Source organism: Bactrocera neohumeralis, unplaced genomic scaffold (genome assembly GCF_024586455.1).
Source record: "Bactrocera neohumeralis isolate Rockhampton unplaced genomic scaffold, APGP_CSIRO_Bneo_wtdbg2-racon-allhic-juicebox.fasta_v2 cluster10, whole genome shotgun sequence".
NCBI lineage: Eukaryota > Metazoa > Arthropoda > Insecta > Diptera > Tephritidae > Bactrocera > Bactrocera neohumeralis.
Window position 1 is genome coordinate 5,089,619 of NW_026089623.1, and position 27,320 is coordinate 5,116,938.

The following is a 27,320-nucleotide window of genomic DNA, read 5'->3' on the forward strand; positions in this document are numbered from 1 at the left end:
TCACACTGCAAACTAAAGGGGTTGCCGTGCATATAAAGACTTAAAAATTAAATTGTCAGTCGGAATTCAAGCACGTTGTAACTAAAGTTAAATATTCCTCCTAACAAAATTTTTGAAATCCCTCTCCATATTTCAAAACCAGTAGATCTTAAACACAGTAATACACAAGGGAGCTATGCAAACCTGATGATAAGCAACACTGCACAAATGTTATTGCCCCAAAACCAATCAATTGGAAGCATTGAAACTATGATTTTCAACCTTACCCAATGCATGACACAATTGGTATGTCTACAATGCAGAATGTGATTCAAGGAATAATCAAAGCACAAAACCAAATGTTGCAAACTTTTTTAAGTAAAAAATGAGCGTATTGAACATTTGTACTTATATGTAATGCTAGCGGTGTTAACCAATACAAATTGGACTTGTTAGATTTCTGGATGAAAATAATATTGATGTAATGCTATTGTCAGACATTTTACGTATAAAAACAATTTTAATGGAAAGGCATCCGGGGGATTTGAAGCGGAGGGTTGGCCTTCAGTCTTTTGGAGCTGGGAAGCTCCTATGGCATAATCGCTCGTCTGGCGGTCGTGGTTGCGTTAACGGAGACACTACTTCCTCTGACCCTGCTCCTCGCCAGTGCCTCCGCTACCTCAGGAGTCTTCCCCTCCCGGAGGGGCTTCAAGTACCACTTCAAGCTGGCACTACTCATGCCTTTCCTACGAGGGTCATCGTGCTCATCCTTCTTTGAGCACCTTCGGTGTGACTCTCTCGAATCCGGTGCTTGCTACCTTCTCAGCGGCCTGCAGAGCGCCACTGCTTCTGTGAGCGGAAAGTTAGTTTTTCAAAAATTTAACTTTTTGTTATAAAAAAAATGAAAGAATCAAAAAATTAATTAAACCTAAAATAAAAAAATAAACTTACTTTGCTCATGTGCTTTCGCGTCGATGCGATGGACAAATGATTTGCCATCGGATTCAATACGATTTACCTTTATTTTTGTGAAAGAGCTTTGCGCTTTTTTTTTTTATATTTCTGCAATTTAAGATCTTCTTCTTCTTAATTGGCGTAGACACCGCTTACGCGATTATAGCTGAGTTAGCAACAGCGCGCCAGTCGTTTCTTTTTTTCGCTACGTGCGAGTGCGACGACTGTTTGTTTGATGACAGGAGATATTTCGTCTTGCCCTCGTTCACTGCCAGACCCATTTTCTGTGCTTCCTTGTCCAGTTTGGAGAAAGCAGAACTAACGGCGCGGGTGTTGAGGCTGATGATATCAATATCATCGGGATACGCCAGCAGCTGTACACTCTTATAAAAGATTGTACCTGCTCGATTAAGTTCTGCAGCTCGAATAATTTTCTCCAGCAGCAGATTGAAGAAGTCGCATGATAGGGAGTCGCCTTGTCTAAAACCTCGTTTGGTATCGAACGGCTCGGAGGTCCTTCCCGATCCTGACGGAGCTTTTCGTGTTGATCAACGTCAGTTTACACAACCGTATTAGTTTTGCGTGGATACCAAATTCAGACTTCGCGGCATAAAGGGAGCTCCTTTTCGTGCTGTCGAAAGCAGCTTTGAAATCGACTAAGAGGTGGTGTGTGGCGATTCTCCTTTCACGAGTCTTTTCCAAGATTGGGCGCATGGTGAATATCTGGTCGGTTGTTGATTTGCCGTGTCTAAAGCTACACTGATAAGGTCCAATCAGTTTGTTGACGGTGGGGTTTAATCTTTCACACAATACGCTCTCATATGCTCATACGCTCAAATGCTCATCAAGCTCTTCGTACTTACGCATTTCGGCCTCTTTCTTTTTCTGTCTGCAAATGCGTCTCGCTTCCCTCTTCAACTCTCGGTATCTATCCCATCCCGCACGTGTTGTGGTCGATCGTAACGTTGCGAGGTAGGCAGCGTGTTTTCTCTCCGCGTCGTACCAGCTGTTCTTTTGCACTTTCCGAAAACCAATGGTTTCGGTTGCAGCTGTACGTAAGGAGTTTGAAATGCCGTCCCACAGTTCCCTTATACCGAGTTGTTGACGAGTTCTCAGAAAGCAGGAGTGTAAGCCGAGTAGCAAATCGTTCGGCTGTCTGTCTGATACTTGGTCAAAGACCGGAAGTTGTGAACTGCTTGAGCCATGTATAAAAGAATCGTTTCTGGCCACTCCCAATTGAATGGCGATCAGAGAACTTTCCTCACTTGCGTGAACTTCTACATATGACTCCATCCTTCAGTAACTATCTTAGGCAAAATTATTATACAAGACTTATGGCGCATCGGATTGGATTGGGACTATTGGCAAGACATTGTAATTCTTGAAAAATTTGTTCTTGACAGTTGGGTCGCTAAAGATATAGATGGAAGGGTTAAAATACACTCGTTTTCTGATGCATTAAGGACGGCTTATGGGGCTATGATCTATATTCGAAAAGTACTAGAAGATGGACAGGTAAAAGTTACATTACTTTAGCTTTTACAGCTGGTTGATGTCCTCGCAAAAATAAAGGCTGACATCACCGCCGTCCAAGAAATGCGATGGACGGGACAAGGACAGAGACGAGTAGGTCCTTGTGACATTTACTACAGTGGCCATATAAAGGAGCGCAAGTTTGGTGGAGGATTCGTGGTGGGAGAGAGACTCCGTCGCCGAGTACTATCATTCACTGCGGTGAATGAACGTCTAGCCACAATCCGCATCAAAGAGAGGTTTTTCAACATATCGCTGATTTGCGCCCGCGCCCCGACGGAAGAGAAGGACGATGTGACCAAAGATGCCTTCTATGAGCGCTTGGAGCGCGCTTATGAGAGCTGCCCCAGCCACGATGTCAAAATCGTGCTTGGCGACTTTAACGCCAGAGTGGGCAAAGAAGGTATATTTGGCACTACGGTCGGTAAATTCAGCCTCCACGACGAAACATCCCCAAATGGGTTGAGGCTGATTGACTTCGCCGGGGCCCGAAATATGGTTATCTGTAGTACTAGATTCCAGCATAAGAAGATTCATCAAGCTACCTGGCTGTCTCCGGATCGAGAAACTACCAGATCGATCATGTTGTGATAGATGGAAGACACGTCTCCAGTGTTTTAGATGTGCGTGCGCTCCGAGGTCTTAACATCGACTCGGACCACTATCTTGTTGCAGCTAAGATTCGCACTCGCCTCTGTGCAGCAAAAAACGCACGCCAACAAACACAAGGAAGGTTCGACGTCGAGAAGCTGCAATCACAACAGACAGCCGAACGATTTTCTACTCGGCTTGCACTCCTGCTCTCTGAGAGCACTAGTCAACAACTCGGTATAAGGGAACTGTGGGACGGCATTTCAAATTCCTTACGTACAGCTGCAACCGAAACCATTGGTTTTCGGAAAGAGCAAAAGAACAGCTGGTACGACGAGGAGTGCCGTGTCGCAGCGGAGAGAAAACAAGCTGCCTACCTCGCAACGTTACGATCGACCACAACACGTGCGAGATGGGATAGATACCGAGAGCTGAAGAGGGAAGCGAGACGCATTTGCAGACAGAAGAAGAAAGAGGCCGAAATGCGTGAGTACGAAGAGCTTGATAAGCTGGCCGACAGGGGTAATGCTCGAAAATTCTACGAAAAAATGCGGCGGCTTACAGAAGGTTTCAAGACCGGAGCATACTCTTGTAGAACCCCCAAAGGTGATCTAGTTACTGATGCCCAGAGCATAGTTAAATTATGGAGGGAACACTTCTCCAGCCTGCTGAATGGCAGTGAACGCACAACACCAGGAGAAGGAGAACCCGATTCCCCAATCGATGACGATGGAGCAGACGTTCCATTACCCGACCATGAAGAAGTTCGAATAGCGATTGCCCGCCTCAAGAACAACAAAGCGGCAGGGGCCGACGGACTACCGGCCGAGCTATTCAAACACGGCGGCGAAGAACTAATAGGGAGCATGCATCAGCTTCTTTGTAAAATATGGTCGGACGAAAGCATGCCCAACGATTGGAATTTAAGTGTGCTATGCCCAATCCATAAAAAAGGAGACCCCACAATCTGCGCCAACTACCGTGGGATTAGCCTCCTCAACATCGCATATAAGGTTCTATCGAGCGTATTGTGTGAAAGATTAAAGCCCACCGTCAACAAACTGATTGGACCTTATCAGTGTGGCTTCAGACCTGGAAAATCAACAACCGACCAGATATTCGCCATGCGCCAAGTCTTGGAAAAGACCCGTGAAAGGAGAATCGACACACACCACCTCTTCGTCGATTTCAAAGCTGCTTTCGACAGTACGAAAAGGAGCTGCCTTTATGCCGCGATGTCTGAATTTGGTATCCCCGCAAAACTAATACGGCTGTGTAAAGTGACGTTGAGCAACATGAAAAGCTCCGTCAGGATTGGGAAGGACCTCTCCGAGCCGTTCGATACCAAACGAGGTTTCAGACAGGGCGACTCCCTATAGTGCAACTTCTTCAACCTGCTTCTGGAGAAAATAATCCGAGCTGCAGAACTAAATAGAGAAGGTACAATCTTTTATAACAGTGTGCAGCTGCTGGCGTATGCCGATGATATTGATATCATCTGCCTTAGTTCTGCTTTCTCCAGAATGGACAAGGAAGCAAAGCAAATGGGTCTGGCAGTGAACGAGGGCAAGACGAAATATCTCCTGTCATCAAACAAACAGTCGTCGCACTCGCGACTTGGCTCTCACGTCACTGTTGACAGTCATAACTTTGAAGTTGTAGATAATTTCGTCTATCTTGGAACCAGCGTAAACACCACCAACAATGTCAGCCTGGAAATCCAACGCAATATTTCTCCCCAACAGGTGCTACTTCGGACTGAGTAGGTAATTGAAGAGTAAAGTCCTCTCTCGACGAACAAAAGCTAAACTCTATAAATCGCTCATAATTCCCGTCCTGCTATATGGTGCAGAGGCTTGGGCGATGACAGCAACCGATGAGTCGACGTTACGCTGTTGTTAACTCGGCTATAATCGCGTAAGCGGTGTCTACGCCAATTAAGAAGAGAAGAAGAGTTATTATCTCGTTTACTTTTTTATGTAATAAGAGTAATGGAATATACAGAAGTAAACAACACATTGTGGACTGATTCACAAGTGGTACTTAATTGGATAAAAAAGATACCACCCAACCTCAAGACGTTTGTGGCAAATCGCGTATCATTAATACCAACAAATACCGATGTGAAGAAATGAAGATATGTCAACACCAATGATAATCCTGCCGATTTATTAAGCCGCGGTATGAAGTCGTCAGAGATTATACATGAAAGGTTATGGCTGCACAGCCCACCCTGGTTATCACTTACTCCATTTAAATGGCCATAGTGTGTGTTTCTGCCAAACACAGTGGGGGAAGCTGAAGTAGAACTCAGAGCTTTAGCGGTTGCAGAGTTCGAGGAATCAATCCATATTTCAATGCGAACAACCAAAAATAGAGTTTCGTTAATTGAATATGTAAACAAATTAAAAAGAACTTTAGATATTGTGGCGTATCTATTTAAATTCAAGCACAAGGGATTAAATTTCTCTTGAGACAAGAACAAGAAAAATATTACAACAAAGAGATAACGAATTTGAAAGCTGGTATAAGGATTCCAGAAAAAAGCTTAGTACGCAGCTCTCAAGAAACGTAAAAACTTTATATAAATAAACGCTTAAGAAACGGTCAAGAAGCTTTCCTGCGATAAATTTACTTGTGCTAGTACGCAGCTCTCAAGAAATCTAGTACTAATTTTTAATACTTTTTTCAGTAAAATGTGAATATGGCAAACCTGGTTTTGAGAAGAAACATCAAATCAACAATTGTTTCTTGAAGGAAAATCGAAGTAATCGTCAAATTCATCCTAAATTAGTTGAAATCATTATTATGAAGTATATTCCATTTTGAAATGTTGTATAAAACCTACCAATCATCAACAACATTTCTTAAATCTCAATGAAAATATTTATGTTACCATACACATACACACATACATATTACGCACAAAGTTTGTTTTCTTTGTTTATTCTCTCTTGCTCTTCTAATGTAGATCATTCACAATGCGTAACCAGCTGTCAAATTACTTGAGAAATAATGTATTTTTTTTCTTGAGCAATTACTTGCGAGCTGCATACCAACCTAAAGTAAGATTGAATCGTTGAAACCTGTGATGATGGACGGATTACTCAGAGTACATGGCCGGTTAAAAAATTCAAATTTAGATGAAAACATGCGACACTCCGTGATAGTTCCAGACGGATCCAGATTAGCGTGGTTAATAATGGATCATGCGCATAACGAAACGAAACACGGTGGCATTCAAATCATGATGCAATTTATTCGTCAGAATTACTGGATTACGCGCCTTCGTAGTTCACTAAGCAAATACCTGCACAGATGTGTTATTTGTGTGCGACACAATCATCGCACAGAGGTCCAAATGATGGCAGATGTACCCCCCGATCGAGTCAGAGCAGGTAAGCTTTTTCTATAAACAGGAGTAGATTATACTGGACCGATAGAGATCAAAAGGATTGACAGGGATGGGAATCAGCTCATAAAGCAGAAAGTGTGGATTACGCTTTTTGTGTGCCTCAAAACCAGAGCAATTCATCTAGACGTGGTGACAGACTTAAAAACAATAGCTTTCATTGCTTGTTATGACCGTTTTATAGCTCGTCATGGTCGCTGTGAAAGAATATACACTGATAATGGTACAGCGTTTATGCCATTGGTCTGCGAGTACTATCCTTTGAACAACTATTAACCTTACTTACCCAAATCGAAGCGATACTTAATTCACGTCCTTTACATCCGCTAAATGGTGATCCATCCGACCTTCAAGTTTTGACGCCTGCACATTTTTTAATAGGAGAACCACTAGTTCTTCCACTTCCGTTCGCAATTCAAGACAATTCATCGACTAAAGGCGTAAAACAGTGAAGAGAATGACAGACTATTATCAAGGCGTTTTGGGTAAGATGGCAAAATGAGTACTAGCGAACCACTTGGTATTAAACAAAATTAATCAGATGCAAACAATTTTTTGAACTTTATTGTTTGCACTGGAAGTATCATATAAAATATAACGATGAGATTATGTACTTATTTGCTGAAATTATTGCAGTACAAAATATTGAGGTATATTTTAATATATTTAAGTTATTAGAAATGACTTAATGACTAATTTAAATTTTATAAGTGACACCATTTCATCTTGAATTCGTATTAGTCTCCAATTTCCGAAGAATTGCGCATGAATGTCGATAGATTTCCTAAAAATAAAAATAAAACTGTTTATATAAGTATTGAAGAATTAAATATACTTCCAAAATTTTATGTTGACCCGGGAAATAGTTTCGAAAATAAAGCGTATTCGTAGGACTTTTATACCCTGAACATGTTATATTAAAGTATATGTGATCAGCATAACGAGCTAAGTCGATTTGGCCCTGTTCGTCTGTCTGCACATATGTGCACTAGTCCCTCAGTTTTTGAGATATTTTGCACTCGCATTTTTCCCCTCAAGACTCTGCTCATTTGTCAGAGCCGGCAATATCGGACCACTATAGCATACAAGGTACGGCTGCCATACAAAATGAATCAATCAAGTGCTTGTATAGACAGCTATTTCATTTTGACAGATATCTTCAAAAATGTCGCATATGGTCTCTTCAAAAAAAAAAAAATATAAACAAAAAATTCACAAAAATGCATATGTTTATGTTGCAAGTATAGTCTCTTAATTAAGAGGACAGCAGGGTAATATTTTTTTAAAAAACTTCTTTTTTTTTGCGTTTTCTGTTCTCTTAGAATTAATATAGAAACCCACTTTACCATTGGAAGGTTTCAGAAAAGGCCCACAAAATAATAATACCGCTCGACGTTCGGAGCGCTCGGAGTGCACTCCTCAAACTTTAAACGCGTTTTTCTCAAAACAAACTTTTTTAAACTGGCGGACATGATTCCGGTCGAGCTACTCAGCCGATATGCTTAATTTTTTTTTTAATGTTCACAAAACGCCTGGTTATCGTCCCTATATATGTATATATATATTATAATTTATTGACAATGTTATGACAAAATTTATGTAAAATAACAAGGGGGAAAATTAAAAAAAAAACGTAATTACTTTTTTATTAATCAACATTTTTCATGATTCCACTAGGGACGATAACCATTCACGTACTTTTTAAAAAATAATTTGGGTTTTTGTGCTTCAGATGATCCAAACATTAGAAATCGTGTCCGCCAGTGAAAAGCCAGCCATTCACCCAGCCATTTCAGAATGTCAGGGTATAGCTATCCGGTCAAGTGATGTCGAGCTCGAGATATCTAATATATACATCCCCCCAGTTACATGTTTCCCTGTTGAAAACCGTTTGGTACTAGGCGACTTTAACGCGCATCACGATCTTTGGTATTCCCGTCTCTCAAATGATCGTAGGGGTATAGAGCTGGCGGAACAGATAGACGATTCAACATTCTGCACGATGAAGCCTCCACTGGAATTATGAGCACCTTTAATAGCTCGCCCGATATTACGATTGTTAGTGGTGGTCTGATAAATATCATAACCTGACGACCTATGCTACACTTGAGGCCTTGCTACTCCCGACCTATCTCTCCGATCTATCGGTGCATGGAACTTAACACTCTCTCTCCTTTATCCACAGCGACCATATCTACAAACTAGACGAAATAGTACATACTTGACCTTAATATTGCAGTCGATGGCGTCAAGATTCCGACTGACAATAATCCTAAAATCAAAGTCTGCGCTCTTTCACTCCTCATACGACTGCTATTATTGCCAAAGTTCAAAGCCACAACAAAATCCTCAAAGAATCGTTGTTGCCAACTTACAAGGCAATCGCCCGGCCGGTCTTTAACTACGCCGCAGCAATATAATATATATTTATGTGAAACGCAGACCAAAGACTACTCATCTGACACCCTTCTCCCTTTAGTCGGACCCCGTCACGTTTCTTGGGCCTACCATTGTATGATGCCGACGACAACTTAGCTATATCTTACCATTCTAAAGGGGATGCAAAATGGAAGACAACAACAAGATGCAAGATAGCAAAGCAAATATGGCCTAGAAAGGCGATAAGGTTCTACGACAGTACTTCAAAATGACGCATCCAGGGCTGATTAAGCTCATGGTGGGGGCAGTTCTACCTACCCATCTACACTAGACATTTTTAAATAAATTTTTATTTTTATAGTAACAATTAAAAAATAATAATTCAGTTAATTTTGTAGTAATAAAGACAATGCGAAAAAATTAAAAAGAGTTGATATTAATTAATTCCGAATTTATTTAACAGCAGCACACAAAAACACAAGGATTTGTAATTCAGTGAAATATTTATCTTTTATATCCGTTGAGTTATTAATTAAATTAGTTATTAGAAACTTTTATGAGCGAAGTAGCGAGATCGAAATACGCAGTAAAGTTTGCTTAATAGTGCAGGATCACAGGATATTGAGTCGGCGCGTGCGGAAGCGTATTGTACCGAGGTGGGCAAACAGTACATCGTGTGTGTGAGACATCTGGCTGAGTGGGATGGTGCTCTCAGGTATGATTGGTTGCATTTGGCTGCGGCAATTTTTCTCAGGTAGAGAGGTGGTCGAGTGAGGTTTAGGCCATTTAAAAAAGGGTGAAGGCAAATTATTATTATATAATAAAAATACAAAATAACCGACAAAAAGCAAAATCCTTTGATAAAAATTAAATATCGACGGAAGAATTTGAAGAAAGCACGGTATCATGGACGTATTTTCAGTAAAAAGAACTAAAAAGCCGTTGGAAAACCGACAAATATGTAACGCTTTCGCTTATAAATATTTAAATATACCACCAGTCTTTGAATCAAGTTTTATTTTCAGACGAAAGCAAGTTTGTTATTTTTGGCATGAAAAGACGGAAAATCTTGTCGTGAAGATTGGGTATAACGCTCAACAAAAAAATTACTTACTTACTGTCAAACATATCGGAGTTATTTATTTTATGATTATAATTTAAATATTATTTAATATTTAAAGCAGTAAACATTTGTATATTTGAATTTAAATGCATCAAAATAGAACATACGCCTAATTGAAAAATTTTACTCTATTGTAATGAATTTATAAATACTATGAACCAACATGTTCTTGAAATTTTGTTTAAAAAAATATTTTTTTCGAGGCAAAAACAGTCGAAAAATTCTATAAAACTTATTTTTTGGAGATTTCTATTTTAGAGAATTATTTTTTTTTAATTATTTTTAGGTTCATCTAGAAACTATGACCTTAATGAATTTTCTTTTTAAGATCAATAGAACCGAAACTACAAAGGCAGCAGGTCAAGACATCACTGTGACCTTCCCGGAAAAAGTTAGTGTACGTACAGCCTTTTCAATGTCTGAACCTATACTATTTGAGGTTTTTTTAGACTTTTATTGAGCAATTTAATAATATTTTGCCTTTAAATTTGTTTCGCTAAATTAAAAATATAGTTTACAAAAAATATAAAACACGCTTTTAAAGCATATGAAACTAAAAAGTGAAAAATAATTCTTATTATAAGCTAACAATAATAGCGAACCAAAAATTCGTATATTATTGTGAAAATAGCGTGGGATGCTCGATATACGAAAAATATATTACATGAATTATTGTAAGCTTATACTAAGAATTATTTTTCACTTTTTAGTTTGATATGCTTTAAAAGCGTGTTTTTTATTTTTTGTAAACTATATTTTTGATTTAGCGAAACAAATTTAAAGGCAAAATATTATTAAATTGCTCAATAAAAGTCTGCTTTGCTGCTTTAAAAGCGTGTTTTTATTTTTTAAACTATATTTATTTTCACTTTTTAGTTTGATGTGAGAAACCTCAATGTTAATTATGACATGTTGTATTGTTAAAGTTAATCGATAATTAGGCTGTATTTAATATTCACTCTGATCCTCTTTCAGTTACCAATTATTACATATATTATTTGCGACTAAGTTCTATTGACGACTTTTGGAATTTTTACTTCTTAATCGAATCAGTATTATTGGAAAATTCTCTTTCAGCAATTCCATAGCTGTAATTTGCTGGAAATTCACTAAACTTTATGTCACGTCAATGTTCGACCTTAACATCACTTTTGCTCCAACGAATATTTTCAATACATCAGGAAGACCTCCTATTTTATTGATTTTATTAGGTATTATATTATTTCTTTATTACCTATGGGTCTTGTGCTTTAATGAATTAAATAACAATCCCTTTATCTTGAAAACTCTGGAGAACTTTTTCATTATGACTAACAACTTGGTTATTAGTTGGGTAAATTTTTTAAACTTTCCTAATTGAAAATTATGCAGTGGTATTTGGTTACACTTTTCCTTAGACGTCAACTTTCCAACTCTTAAAGAATTAAACACATCTATAAATGTCATGTCTTCTTGTTGTCGCATGTTTTGTTGGAGTTCAGTTCCACCAGGCGGAATTGCCGCCACAGATGTGTAGCGGGTTTCATATGTTCTGGCTGTTAAAATACTTGATGTTCTCCGACAGGTTGTAACTGCATTAGATCACCAAAGAGTAAGACATTTATACCACCAAAACAAGAGTCCGGTCTCTTCAATTGTTGCAAACGAGAGTCAATCATGCAAGGCATCTCATAAAGTACTATAGAAATTTCATCTATACACAGAAACTGAACGTTTTGCCATAACTGTCGCATCCCTCTCAAAGCATTTCCTTCAAACGATTCTGTCGATGTAAACGGCCTCTTTTCCATTACTCAGTTTCCATGCCACTTCTTATGGGTAATATTTGAGCAATACTGTGAGAAGGTGATCACAAGTTTAAGCAACTCACCAAAAAGATGCGCTTAAAAGTACGCAACGTTTAAAATGCATAGCTTTTCAATTGTAAAACTGAATTTTATTACCAGAAAGTAATGTGTTTTGCATTATTCGACATTTTTTCTTTCGGTTGTTTACTATTATTTTATATTTATGTTACCACACATTTTTGTTGTGTACGTCTTTGCATTTAAAATTTCCCCATATATTGTATTTACTTTCTTTAACTATATGTATTTGAGTATACACATATGCTATTCAAAATATTCAAGTTCCAACAATAATTGAAACTTTTATTTAAACGTTGCATACTTTTAAGCGCACATTTTTGGTGACCTACTTAAACTTATATGATCGCAACGCTGTAGCTTAAATATTCTAAGTTTTAGTATCGTTTCAGTATCATTTCTCTTTCAAGTTGGTCGCCTTGTCGTGGCGAAGGGGCTTAAGTAAGAGTAAAGTGTGCATCCCAAAGACAACGCACTCTAGTCTTACGAACTAAGAGGGACACCTCATAATTCCCACAATAGTGATATACATACACACATGGTCAAAATAATAAGTACATACGCCCGTGTAGCATTCAATGACTTATAAATTTTCTTTTATTCGTTTTTAAACTGAAATAATATCATATTTCATTTCATATATGACTTAAATAATAAAAATAAAGATATTTGTAATAATAGTTGAAATAGAAACTTAAATTTCTAGTAAATAATAAAAAGACTAAAAAAATGGCTGGACAAAATAATACGTACATCAGGTATCTGTGTTTGAAAAAATTTATTACTTTAAGTTTTCTGTCTTCTATTTCACTTTTATTTACTTCTTTCATCAGTATCTAGTATATCCGCCATTATTTTCAATTTCTTTTGAGATTCGTTTTGGAAAACTGGAGATACGTTTGCGGCACGTATCAATTAAAATCTCATACCAGGTTTTTTCAACAAAACTCCCTAACTGATCCTTATTTTGGAACGATTGCATCCCAATCCGTTGCTTTAGCTTCCCCAAAGGTTTTCAATTGGATTCAAGTCGGGAGATTGACATAGTCATATAAGAGAACTCACACCATTGTCCTGGAACCAATCAAGACATCTTTATATTGAAACCTATTCATGGTGCCTGATATACGATGTATTGGTCCTACACCATACCACGAAAAGCAGCCCCAGACCATTATGTCGCCGGCACCGTGTTTAACTGTCTTTTTTGTAGACTGTGAATGCAATTCTTTACCTTTCGGACGACGATCATTGTTTAGTCGTTCCACAAGATATTGCACCCACTTTTTCTAACCACTTGGGCCGGACCAATTTGCATGCTTTTTCGCGAATTTGTAATCTTATCTGTAACTTTTTTTTTGCAATAATGGTATTTTCTGGCTATCCGGGCAGGTAAATAAGCTCGATATAATATTCGTCGGGCCATTCGGGAAGATATTATGCTACCAATATCGGCTAATATTATCCTTGAAGATACCAATGGGTCCTTTTTACCAAGAGTGACGATACGGTTGTCCTATGTATGTCTTTTTTGGTCAACCGCGAGTTTCAACATTCTTTTTCATCCTTAGGGCATTCTGCACGAAATACAATGAACGGCCTAATGTTTTAGCGATATTCCTAAGACTTTGGCCCTCTTTTATGAGGATTAAGACGATGTCCTTTTCCTCCGCCCTGCAATGCTTTTTCTACCCATATATAAATTTTTTTAGTTTTTAAAGAGCTATACAACCTAAATAGCAAACCATTAAAATAAATCACTCGATTTGATGAAAATAATAATTAACAATGTATCTATTACGAGTAAGAGTACTGCCGGACATACCAACCAAAGTATACCGGTAGATACAGCAGTGAAAACAGCAGATTTAAGGAAGGAAGCGTCCACCTCCAAAGCTGCCATAAGCACCAACCAAAGTGCACTGGTGGCTAAAGGAGAAAACAAAAAAGAGCGCAAGAAATCCCAAAATCAGCTGAGGAAAAACCGGTACCAGAAGGCAGTCTTCATACCAGGGAAGATAGCCAAAGAACAGGCAGCCGATACCCCAGTTGATGAGGCAGAAACAAAGCGCCTCAAAACAATAGTAGAGGAATATGAAAGCTACCTAACAAGGAATCAATCAGAACCTCTAGAAGAGAGCACTTCACAAAAAAGGAATCGCTCTATCACAGAAATTCCAGAAAATCTGCCCAAAAAACCTAGGCGGAGTGAAGGTGAACACAGCAGCACAACAACGGCAAGGTATTTCTGCAATATAGCCAGGGATAGTGGCCACCATAGATGGGAATTCCTCTTCTCCGAGCACTATACAGGAAAGATGGGTGGAGATCGACGTCAGATTGTCGAGTATGGTGCTAAGCTTTGTACTCATCAAGTGCGCGGACCAGGCCTCGCTAGATTTTCTGACAGGTAGTGTCGCTAAAATCAGCAACGCCTTTGTAGGCTTATACCCGCCAGGGACATTCCGAAGAGACCTCGTGCTCGAGTTAAGGAACATGTGTTACTTATCACATTTTTGTACCGAATACATAAATTATAAACTGGTAACCTAAACAAACAATAACAATAGTCTCGCCTAGCATCATAAATGCATGTGCGAAAAGCAAAGCATTGTAAATGCACTATCAATACAACAAACCAAATGTATCTAAACAAACAATATATCTGTAAACAAACCTAAACAAATAATATAATCTGTATCTAACAAAATATCAACTAGTAATAAGTAAACATACTAGTTAGTATAAATAGAAGTAAGATTATGAAAAATAGGCAGTGAGAAATTTTGAATAAAAAAGGCAACACAAAAATAAGTGTACTGCCCAAATAAATATAATTTCTTTTACTCACAACAAACGACAGTTTGTTAACTGGGGGCTCAACCGGTCTTAAAGCCATTTTTATCCTGCGGTAACGGACAAAATAAAATTTCAAAGCAAATTCCACGGGAAGTAGGACTTCCACACACAAGGTTCTGAAAAAGCGGACAGACGGCAGATCCTGAAACACTGGATAGCGGCAACCACAAAAAATAACATAAAAACAACGTCCTGAAAAAGCGGATCTCAAAAGTTCCTGAAAAATTGGAAGCAGCACGGACAAGTCTTAGACGAAAGATCATCAAGCTGGAATCTCATAAAAAGAGACAGAAGCTTTTTAATTTGAATCGTCCTTTATTCAACGCCAATTCAAAGACGTCTGCGCAGGAAATAGCAAGCCTCAAGGCTCAAATTGCGACCTTAACTGCATCTCTAACAGAAACCCGAGAAAGGGTGGCTACCCTAGAACATGGTCTGCAATGGAATATAAGGACTATCGAACAGCTCGATGATTGCAAGCCAAATATCGCCTACGAATCGCAGATCAACCTAGATGTCTTCAAGTCGTTACCAGACTTCACGGGCAACAGAAGTCAGTACAGATCCTGGAGGAAACGTGCGTGGACGCACATGGAGAACATAAAAGAATATGCCACAGCCCCAACATATTACACTGCACTCTCGATACTGCATTCAAAAATTCAAGGAGAGGTAGCCGACATATTAATTAACCACAACACAAAGTTCAATTTTTACTCGATAATACATCGACTGAACTACACATATGCAGACCAGAGGCCTTTATATGTGTTACTGGATGAAATGAAAAAAATAATACAAGGAAAATTTACGCTGGCAGAATTTCATTGTGAAGTCAGCAAGGCATTGAATCTTGCCCTAACTAAAATCGAGATGGACAGCCCCGATGAATCTCCAAAAATGCAACAATACGCGACTCAAGAAGCAATCAGAACATTCATACTTGGCTTGAATAGCAAGTATACCAGCGGCACCCTCTACAGCCACAATCCAAAGGACTTAGAAACCGCCTACGCTATCGCTTGCACTATAAGCCATGACAACGTGAATTGCCAATTTGATGCGATGCAGTACAACAACCAGAGACAGTACAACAACCAGAGACAATACAACAACATGCAGCATCAACCAAACAGAAGTTACCACAATGACCACCGAATATACAAGCTAAACGTGCAAGTGCAATATACCCAAAGTGCACCACCGCAGCAGTGCCAACCAATGGACGTATATTCCTCACGCCAATACAGAAGACCCACCAACTTCAACGCCGCACCTATACAAAACAACTATGACCACCAAATGCACGGATTATCTCCAAACAACCCATTTCGAGGAGACCCACAGAAGAGGCACCAAAATCCTTCATCACGCAACTACGTCGCACCACAGAAGATGCAACGTGTAAACCAAACATATGAAGAAGAACTAGAATATCTTGCCCCACAACAAAGCGACGATGATTACAAGACAGGTTCTGTTTTTTTTTGGGCGAGTGAATGAATTGCCGTGTCTGCAACGCCACTGCAGGTATACAGGCAAAGAAGTAAATATTCTTACGGACACCGGGGCAACAAACAATTATATAAGCACTAAATGTAATCTTGGTGAGTGTATTCCAACTAAACCTATTAAAGTGAAAACTCTTCATGGTTTCTCAAAAACAAAATCAAAAAAAAATAGTATCAGTGTTAGATAATTTGCTTACATTTTTTGAAACTGATGCGTTAGAAGAATTTGATATGCTTCTAGGTGAACAGGGACTTAGAACACTAAAAGCAGAGATTAATCTTAAATATAGGGCCAAGAAAGAAAGTGATACTTTGCAAAAATTAAATTATACAGTAAGCAATGAAGAATATAAATCTGAAATTGAAAAAATAATGCAACAAAATGAAGGTACTAACTCAATATTACCATTTACTATTACAGTACAAGCCACAATTAGGACGAAATCTGACGATCCTATTTGGACAAAACAATATCCGTACCCTATATCTGATAATGATTTTATTAACAAAGAAATAAATAAACTTTTAGAAAATGAAATAATCCAACCTAGTAAAAGTCCATACAATTCACCCATTTGGACAGTTGCTAAAAAAGGGAAACCTAAACGCAGAATGGTTGTAGACTTTCAAAAGCTAAATGCTCAAACTATTACAGATAGATATCCCATACCTGACAATACAGAATCTTGGCAAAGCAAAATTATTTACAACTTTAGATTTAGAATCTGGATTTCATCAAATTCTTATTAAAGAATCTGACAGAGAAAAAACAGCTTTCAGCATAAATGGAGCCAAATATGAATTTCTTCGTATGCCTTTCGAACTGAAAAATGCTCCGTCAATTTTTCAAAAAACCCAAATACAAAATTAAAAAGATGGAAAAATTTCATCGAAGAATACGGCGCTAAAATCACTTACAAACCTGGTCAGCAGAACGTTGTTGCTGATGCACTTTCCCGCCAACAAATTAATAACACATCTAATTCTAATAATTCCCAACATTCAGCACAAAGCTCTCCTATATAAAAAATTAAACGTGTAAAGCAACCATTAAATTGCTTTAAAAATCAAATTATTATAAAACAATCAGACGCAAACCCCACCCAAGTATCATCCCAAAATATCTTTTTTAACAGTAGACATACAATTTTTTTTAACAGTAGACATACAATTTTTTTTAACACTAAAACTGAGCTATTGGACAGATTAAAAAATGTAATCAAACCACAAGTTGTAAACGTTCTACAAATAGATGAACAAATATTATTTTTCGTTGAAAATGATATTATCAGTGCATTTCCCACTGTGTCTATTGTTCTAACTCATAAAACGGTTGAAAACAAAACCGAAATCAAAAAACAAAAACAAATCATAAATGACACACATAGACGTGCACACAGAAATTACAAAAATAACGCGCAGGAAATTTCGTTAAAATATTACTGGCCAAACATACGAGACGCTTGAAAAAAAGAAGTACAAGACTGTGAAATCTGTCTCACAAACAAATACGAACGCCGACCAAACAAACAACCGATTGGTGCAGCACCAACACCAAACAAAGTAGGAGAATACATACATACATTTAGATTTATTCTATATGAGCGATAACATATACATTAGCTCAACTGACAAATACTCAAAATTTTGCCACTTATTATCAGAATCGTAATCGACAGCAGCTGAATTATAGACAAGGTGACGTCATATATTTGTAAAGACGCACAGGCGAAATATAAACGTGAAAAAATACGCGAAACAAATTGTTAAAGAAGACAACGGAAGGACGGTAACGACAAATAGGGGACGTGTTATTCACAAAGATAACATAAGAGTACAGGCATGTAGAGAATAATTTTTTTTCTTTATTACACTACCGCATTATGCGACAACATTATTGATTTAAAAAACAAAAAATATGTGCTTGTTGAAACTGACCCGGTTTACATTTACCAGAATAGTTCGTTTTTATATCACATTTCAAATTTGTCCAACATCCCTGCACCTTACGAAGAGATAATGAAATCTTCATATAATTTAGGAAGCCAGCCTGAAACAAAAATATTAGTAAATAAAATTGAAACTTTAAAAAATCAACTCATTCCAAATATTTACAGGCCTAAAAGATCAATTAACTTTCTTGGTTCTGCGCTAAAATTTATAACTGGTACATCAGATCATGACGATCTTATAGAAATCTAAACGTCAATTAATATGCTAATAGAAAATAATAATAAACAAAAAAGCATTAATTCGCAGTTTGAGAGAATACTAGAAACACTCGATCCTAAAGCAATAAATGAGAATTTAATTATAGCAGAAATTTATAATGAATTGCAAACAATTACAAACACTATTAATTTTGCGAAAAATAACAATTTTTACTCTGGCACACTTAATTTAAATGATGTGCATGAATTAATAAACCATGAGGAGTTGGATCTTCCCCTTATTAATATATTGGAATATTCTGACATCCATATTTGTTACTTAGAACAAGCTATAATTACAATTTACAAATATCCAATACTCGAAACTAAATGTAGACTATATAATGTATACCCTTTAGCACATAAGCATGGTAAAATAGGTTTAGATCCTAAGATAGCAAAATGTAATAATTATCAAAGAATTATTTCAGTAGTTTTATTTGTAAATCAGAACCCTCTGATAATTGTACTACAAAAATTTTAAACGATAAATCAGCACAATGCGAAACAATTCATGAAAATAACGCTCCAATTCAAATTTTAGAAAACGGTCACATCTTGACATATTATGAGCATTCTTGGAATAATATGCCTACATATTACATATTACAATCATCAACAACAACTCAGAGAAATCATACACAACCAGCACAGCGAAAAACTTGAAGTACTCCGCATTCTTTCCTCGAAATCAAATTACAAGTTCAGTAATATACAGGAAATTTCAACATTTTTAATTCCTGTCGAAGAAAATCCAGTGCAGTTCACACTTATTATCATTATAGCATTTCTTACCTTCACAGCTACTATTTATGGTTTAGTACACCTCTGCAAATATTGCCAAAATGTTAGAATGCTCAACAGACAACGATAAATCGACGGCTTATTTGAAATCGAACTGAACCGCCTACACCAACAGCAATTAGCAGCAAAGTAGCGAGGACGCTCCATTTTAACACGGAGGAGAGTTAAGGAACATGTGTTACTTATCACATATTTGTACCGAATACATAAATTATCAACTGGTAACCTAAACAAACAATAACAATAATCTCGCCTAGCATCATAAATGTAACAAACAAAATGCATGTGCGAAAATGTAAACTGCACCAAACTATCTCATTAGCAAGTGTACGATTACATGAAGCAACTTTTGTTGCTTATTCTCGGGCGATTCTCTTTTGCTGTTGCCCATTACCTTCACACGAGCAACTTGTGTTGCGCAACTCTGCTCGAGTTTTTTTCTCATTCTCTTTCACTTTACTTTAACCCATTGTCTACTCTTTACTTTAACCCATTGTCGCTTCTTTTTCCTTATAGGTATTTGGGCCACTCTATCACATACATATATTAATCAGCTCTGTCAATTAAGAAATACATTTTATTTATTAAAACAAAGATATATCACCCTTCTTACTATTGTCTGAATCAATTTGTATGGCTTCATCCATACATTTCACAATATCGTTAATTAATTCGATTTTTTCGTCATACTCCATTTTTTAAAATATTTATATTATATTATGTATATTTGTATACATATTTGCAAATTACTTACCAAAAGATGAAATTAAATTTTTTAAATATATTCAAAATATTAATTTCAAAAAAATATACGCAAATGCAACTATGTACTACGAAAGAAAGAACACGAATGCCGAAAAACGTCGCAGCGAACTGTTACGAATAAGAACACAAAGCGAGTTGCTGAACAGGGGAAACTCGGCGCGATTCTCCTCTCCTCGTCGCCCCCTCGCCTATAAACTAAGAGTTGCCGCAACAAAAGTTGCTTCGTGTGATAAGACTCCAAGTAAGCAAACATTGTAAATGCACTATCAATACAACAAACCAAAAGTATCTAAACAAACAATATATCTGTGGGTACACTAACAAGATGCATCACTTCTGGCAGCACTGTTTGTCAGTTATTCTATTATTTTTCTATTACTTCATTCTCTGTATATTCTTGGAAAGTTTCCTACTGAATTCTTATTCTTAAAGTGTAAACACAATGGCTACGACAGACTGCAGCGGCACGACAGTGAACTGAAAACGTCGTTGTTCATCTTACTACATGTACATTTTGAGAAGCAACAACAACACAATGGCCGGCATGTACACAAAACAACGCAGTTGTCCATTTTGTATGTACACAATTTCGTTGTGGCCATATTAATACCTTTCATTTCAATGAAATTTTAATATTTTGTTCAAAGTGAAATTTTTTATGCAAAAAATAAGTAAATAGTTCAATATTTTTGCTTTAAATTATCAATTGTTATTACAAATGATATAATAGAGCTATAATATAGCTATTTTATGCTTTTATTTGTAAAATAACATCAAGTTTGTTAGAGCTGTGAATAATTTTACATTTTACATATTAGTGGCATCACCACTCTACCTCCTCTTTCTATCTTCCATTCTACTGTCAACTCTACTGTCGTCGTACTGTCGTTGGCAAAAATAGGAGGATTTTGAAGTTAGCGAGAACGACAACTGTCGGCCTGCAGTCGTGTAGTCGTGCAGCTGTCAAAATAACACTGCCCATAAGAACGTGTGTATTTTAATATTTGACAGATGTAGTTTGCAGTCTGTCGTAGCCATTGTGTTTACAATTTTAGTTTACAGTTTTAAGAAGCGTCACTTTTTGTACAGACGCCGTCAAGAGTACAAGTGTTTAAGATCTCTTTAATAAATAATCGTTTTAATATTAAATGTGGTGTCGTAATATTTCCACATTATGGTGACGTGATTAAATTGGATCAAACTTTGTCTCTCCACGCGTTAAAGTACAAATGAGTGCAAACGTTAATATTAATTGCAAATTCACGCTCGTCGCAATTTCTCACTCATCAGTGTCCTAAAATTTGTGCAAACTAGTGACCACGTGCTCTCAATCGATTCATTGACATGCTATTAGAGCATTCGCCAAACACGTCCACCAGTAATTCAAACGTCTTGACATCAATCTCCTCGAACATGACTACAAACGACCCAACTCTGACCATCGGTGACGCCGTCGATGAAGCCCAGAACACTGCATCAATTGTAGCTGTGTCCAGTTGCAAACTCCCGCAGTTCTGGTCCATCCAGCCTAGTTTGTGTTTTGTTCAGGTTGAACCAGTGTTACAGGGGACCCGTATCACAAATGATGCACCACGTTACAATCAAATTGTTAGTGCTTTGGACACTGATGCAATGTTACAGCTAGCGGCCTTCCTGCATAATCCACCAGAGACCGACAAGTACGCGAAGCTGAAGGACGAGATATTGAAGCGGTTTTCAGAATCCAGCGACCGCCAGCTTCACCGAGCACGTACGGAGGTTCAACTCGATGATAAAAAACCTAGCCAGGTCCTGCGCCAGCTCAGAATTCTCAAGGGCGACAGAGCCTCAGAGGACTTACTGCGAATAAAATGGTTGGCATTGTTACCACCATCAACCAGCCGGTGTCTCAAACTACTCAGAGATGCCCCTCCAGATGAGCTTGCTGAAGTTGCAGACGAGCTGATGGAAAACCAGGCTGGACATTCCGTTATGGCTACACATCACCAGCCTGCCCAGGGGCGACAAATTCGAAAATACTCAGCTCACCAGCATGGCAAAGGACTTGGCAGGCCTTAAACTTGTTATAGCCGACCTGGTGACCTGTATCAAGGACCAGGGAATTACTCGAGACCGACCCCAACCTGCATCTGGCCGTTTCCAGCAGTCATCATCGAAGGAAGAGCCAGCCTCAGACAAGAAGAAGTTCTGTTATTATCAACGCCTCTATGAGCCCAGCGCCAAAAAGTGCGAGCGTCCTTGCATCTTCGACTCATCGGCGGAAAACTAACTTCGCTGTCGACCATCCAGACGGCCGGCGACAGCATAGAGGCTAACACACCACCAACCAGAGAGCATCGCCTTCACATTCATGATCGCACAACAAACATGAGATTTCTTGTCGATTCTGGATCAGTGATCTCTCTCATGCCCAAGTCGGCCATCACTCACACGCTCACAGAAGATGATCTGACTCTCTTCGCAGCCAACGGGACCGTTATCCGAACCTACGGTCGAAAAGTCATCACCCTTGATTTCAATCTTCGCCGTACATTTAACTGGTCTTTTATAATCGCAGATGTCAAGTCAGCCATTCTCGGTGCAGACTTCCTGGTCCACTTTGCATTGCTTCTAGATCTCAAAGGACGATGTCTCATCGATACAACCTCGTCATGCACAACTCAGGGCACACTATCTGAAGTCACGGTACACAGCATTTCAACAATCGATCGCTCAATCTGTCCTGGTGCACTTGACGCCAAATACCTGCAATTACTCAACCAATTCATCGACATAACTCATCCCAGCACCAATCCTGTCACAGCCACTGACAGTCAAGTCGCTCATCACATTGAGACAACTGGGCCACCAGTATTTGAGCGCCCACGACGTCTCACCGGCGAGAAGCTACAAATAGCTAAAGATGACTTTGACCTCCTGCTACATCATGGCGTGATCCGTCCATCGAGCAGCCCATGGGCCAGCCCTATCCATATAGTGCCAAAGAAAACAGGTGGATGGCGCACCACAGGTGACTATCGAAAACTAAACGCAAATACAGTTCCAGATCGATATCCAGTCCCTCATGGGGATGACATTCTCCAGCGTCTCCACGGATCCACCGTTTTCTCCACCATCTACTTAGTCAGGGCTTACCACCAGATACCCATGGCCAAGTCAGACATTGCCAAAACATCCGTAACCACCCCTTTTGGACCTTTGGACTTTTCGAATTTCTGGGTATGCCACCCGGACTACGCAATGCCACGCAGACTTTTCAAAGACATATGGACAACATCCTCAGAGATTTAGACTTCGTGGGCTGCTTCATAGACGATCTTATTGTCTACTCTCAGTCCCACGAACAGCACCTACGACATCTCACCACCATCTATGAAGTCCTGCGTGCACATCATCTCATCACCAATCTAAAGAAGTGCCAGTTTGGCAAGTCTGAAGTCATCTACCGAGGGTACACTATCAACAAAGACGGCTACACTCGCAAGCAGTCGCCGATTACACAAAGCCAGAAACCGTCAGCGATCTACGTCGTTTCCTGGGGATCGTCAACTACTACCGGCGAGCGATCCTTCCAGCGGCCCAGATACAATCACCACTGACGGACTTTCTAAAACATGCCAAGAAGAAGGACAACACTAAAATCCAGTAGAAACCTTCTGCAGATCAAGCCTGGCAAGACTGCAAGAAAAGTGTCATCCAAGCCACGCGCGTGGCTTTTCTCGCACCAAACGCCATCCTCTCATTGAGATCCGACGCCTCGGATACATTGGGGGCGTTCTTGAACAGCGACACAAGGACTCATGGCAACCACTGGCCTTTTTCTTCCGCAAGCTCAGTCCAGCAGAGACCAGATACTCCACGTACGATCGTGAACTTCTAGCCATCTTTGCCGCCATCAAGTTTTTAAGCACATTCTCGAGTGAAGAAACTTCAGCATCTTTACCGACCACAAGCCAATCATCTACGCATTTTCTCAACGTGCTGACAAGGCATCACCTCGCCAACTACGTCAATTCGACTACATCTTACAGTTCTCAACTCAGATTTTCCATATCAAAGGCACAGAAAACGTCGTAGCTGATGCGCTTTCGAGAATTAATGCCATAACCATGCCAACCAAACTTGATGCTGAGGCCATTGCGCTGGCACAACTCCAAGATGACCAGCTTAATGATCTCCAATCCAGCACATCTCTCAAGCTGCACCTGCTGAACTTGAAGGTCATGATATACTATGTGATGTGAGCAATAATATTGTGCGACCTTATCTTCCACAGCCACTCAGACGCCAGGCCTTTGACATCACCCATGGTCTTTCTCATCCTAGTGGCAGGGCCACAGTCAAGGAACTCACCGGAAGATTCGTCTGGCCAGGTACTAGAAAAGACGCACTCCTCTGGTCCAGACACTGCATACCATGTCAACGTTCCAAGGTCCATCGTCACAATCGCACCACACCAAACCACATTGACGTACCAGACAATCGCTTCGAGCACGTCCACCTGGATCTTATAGAGCTGCCCAGAGTCAAGGACCTTCGCTACTGTCTGACGATCATTGACCGCTTTTGCAGATGGCCACACGCCATACCACTCAACAACATGACAGCTGAGACAGTTGCACACGCCTTTTACACCCAGTGGAGTTGTCAATTCGGTACACCATTGACAATCAACACTGATCAAGGTCTGCATTTCGAACCAGCACTGTTCACCTCACTCTCACGAATGCTGGGCATTCATCGTATCAGAACGACGCCGTATCATCCTCAATCGAATGGTCTGGTGCAACGGTGGCACCGCACACTCAAGGCGGCTCTCATGTGCAACAATGAGACACCTTGGCCGGACATGCTACCGTCAGTTCTACTAGGACTCCGAACCGCATACAAATCAGATCTGAAAGCATCTCCTGCTAAAATACTTTTCGGGACTACACTGCGTATACCCGGTGATGTCTTTGTTACAGCAAGCACACCAGGTGATCCACAGACATTCGTGAGGAAATACAGGCAAATCATCCAAGCAATCAGGCCAACATCAACAGCTCATCACACCAAATATCTGTAAACAAACCTAAACAAATAATATAATGGCTGACTTCGAAAACGTACTACTGCAAAGTTTTAATGCGGTTTTACTACAGTATTTATACATCATCTGCATGCAACGTCAAATAACATCGTATTACTATGCATTGTATATTTTGACGTTTTACAACACTTTTACTGTAAAGTTTATTTTCGCAAACAGCTGTTTTAGAAATTTAAATTCAACGAGCGTAAAAATATCACAATGGATAAAAATAAAGTCAAGAGTGCAATTATAAACGTTGTTTTGCGTTTCTCTGAAAATAAATGCACAAATAACATTCAAATTTTTCGTAAAATATTTAAATCAAAATATAAAAGAGTGTGCATTTTAAATAATTTCAAATATAATAATGTCAAAAAGCACATTGGAAGAAAGGTGCCTAAAAATTCGGGGTTCTGGAAAACTATTGCGTTCAAACTTTGAAAAGCATCAAGTGTCTTAGTGATGCACGATTTTATGTATCACTGCGCATCGACTACCGAGTTAATGCATTTCAAAATATGTTGTAATGTAATAAATACTGCGGATGCTTTATCGAACTTCGAACTTTGTTCGTATGCAAAGCAATTGACGTTTTCGAAGTCAGCCAATCTGTATCTAACAAAATATCAACTAGTAATAAGTAAACATACTAGTTAGTATAAATAGAAGTAAGATTATGAAAAATAGGCAGTGAGAAATTTTGAATAAAAAAGACAACACAAAAATAAGTGTCCTGCCCAAATAAATATAATTTCTTTTACTCACAACAAACGACAGGTTTGTTAACTCTCGCATTTGGTTACCCCCTCTAGAGGAGCCAGGCGAAAAACTCCTGAGGTGCATCAAGCTGCAGAACAAATCTATACCTGGTATAGATGAGTGGCAGCTGATCAAGGAGGAAAAAGCAAATAAATCAAGTAGACCAATACTGGTGGCCATATGCGATGAGTCCCTTGAATTCGCAAGGTCAGGTTAAAAATCTTCCAAGGCGGCAAAGCGGCTGACGAAGACGACACGGAAAAGATCGACGACACCAGCCAGTTGCTAAGGAATGTGGGCATCGAAGAAACCCGATATGGCCAATAACTTAAGATGCATACCGAAATACCTGCAGCACTCGAAGAGTGCTACAGCGAATCTGACAACCCTCATGAACGAGGGGGGCATCGACATCAGCCTAGTACAGGAGCCCTGGGTCAATGAAGACACCATTAAAGGGCTAAATAGCAGCAACTATAACCTTTTTTACACACGTAACAAAGGTAAACCTAGGGCATGCATTCTTATCAATAGAACTATAAATGCATTTCTTCGTCCTAATTACAGCACAGCAGATATCACAGTGGTAAAGGTGGAACAGAAGGAAAAGCCCTTCTTCTTGGTCTCGGCCTACTTGGCCTATGACGAAGACATACCACCGGCCCCGCTCACCAGACTAGTAGAGGAGAACAGGAAGGAAGATGTCCTAATAGGGTGTGATGCTAACGCAAGGCACACCATATGGGGTAGCTCACCAGAGGTGAGTCACTCTTACAGTATATTCTGAATAGTAATCTAAGTATATGCAACAAGGGCGATAAGCCAACCTTTATTTTCCCAAGCTCTGATAGGTTTCCGGGGTGGGAGGAAGTGCTGCACCTCACGCTATCAACAGACACACAGTCTCGTTGTGGATAACTGGAGGGTATCCGATGAGCATTTCATGTCGGATCTCTCCTGTATATTCTTCACCATCCGCGAGAAATACAGTGCTCCTCTCACATATCGGAACCCTAGAAGAGCAGCGTGGGAAAAATTTATAGTATAGCAACAAAATGCCTTGAAAAGGGAGGCAATAAGAGTAGTACTAAATCCTCAGGAACTAGATTCAGAAAGAGAGAACTTGGAAAAAATCTTAACAACAACTTTCAATAAATCCACTCCGCTAACAGTTTTGAAAAAGAAAGTCTCTTCCTTGGTGGAACAGTGAACTCAAGAATTTGAGAACACAACTAAGGAAAGCTTTCAATGAGAGTTTTAGAACCAAAATCTGGCAGCCATATAAAGATATTATGAAAAGATACAAAAAAGCAGTCAGGAAAGCTAAAAACGACTCATGGAGATCTTTCTGCACATCGATAGAAAGTTGCAGAGAAACCGCTAGGCTGACCAAAATGCTATCCAAAGATCATATTAATACTGCCTACATTAGGGCGGAGAGAAGTGATTGGACCTCCTCGGCAAAAGAGTCTCTGGAGGTACTAATCACAACGCACTTCCCC

General features: G+C 39.1%; 1 protein-coding gene across 9 annotated transcripts in view; it reads right to left on the bottom strand.

The window, feature by feature from the left end:
- Positions 1 to 27,320, bottom strand: part of LOC126764858 (uncharacterized) — a 139,296-nt gene that overhangs the window by 15,714 nt on the left and 96,262 nt on the right. For 5 of the 9 annotated variants that reach the window (XM_050482484.1, XM_050482481.1, XM_050482480.1 and 2 more), the window contains one exon: positions 18,145 to 18,256. The exons of 2 other annotated variants lie outside the window; for them this stretch is intronic. In XM_050482484.1, coding sequence (XP_050338441.1) covers positions 18,145 to 18,256 — 112 coding nt within the window. Of the gene's footprint in view, positions 1 to 7,006; positions 7,254 to 18,144; positions 18,257 to 27,320 lie in introns of those variants that run through there. 2 more of the 9 variants (XM_050482485.1, XM_050482488.1) reach the window with 2 other exon arrangements.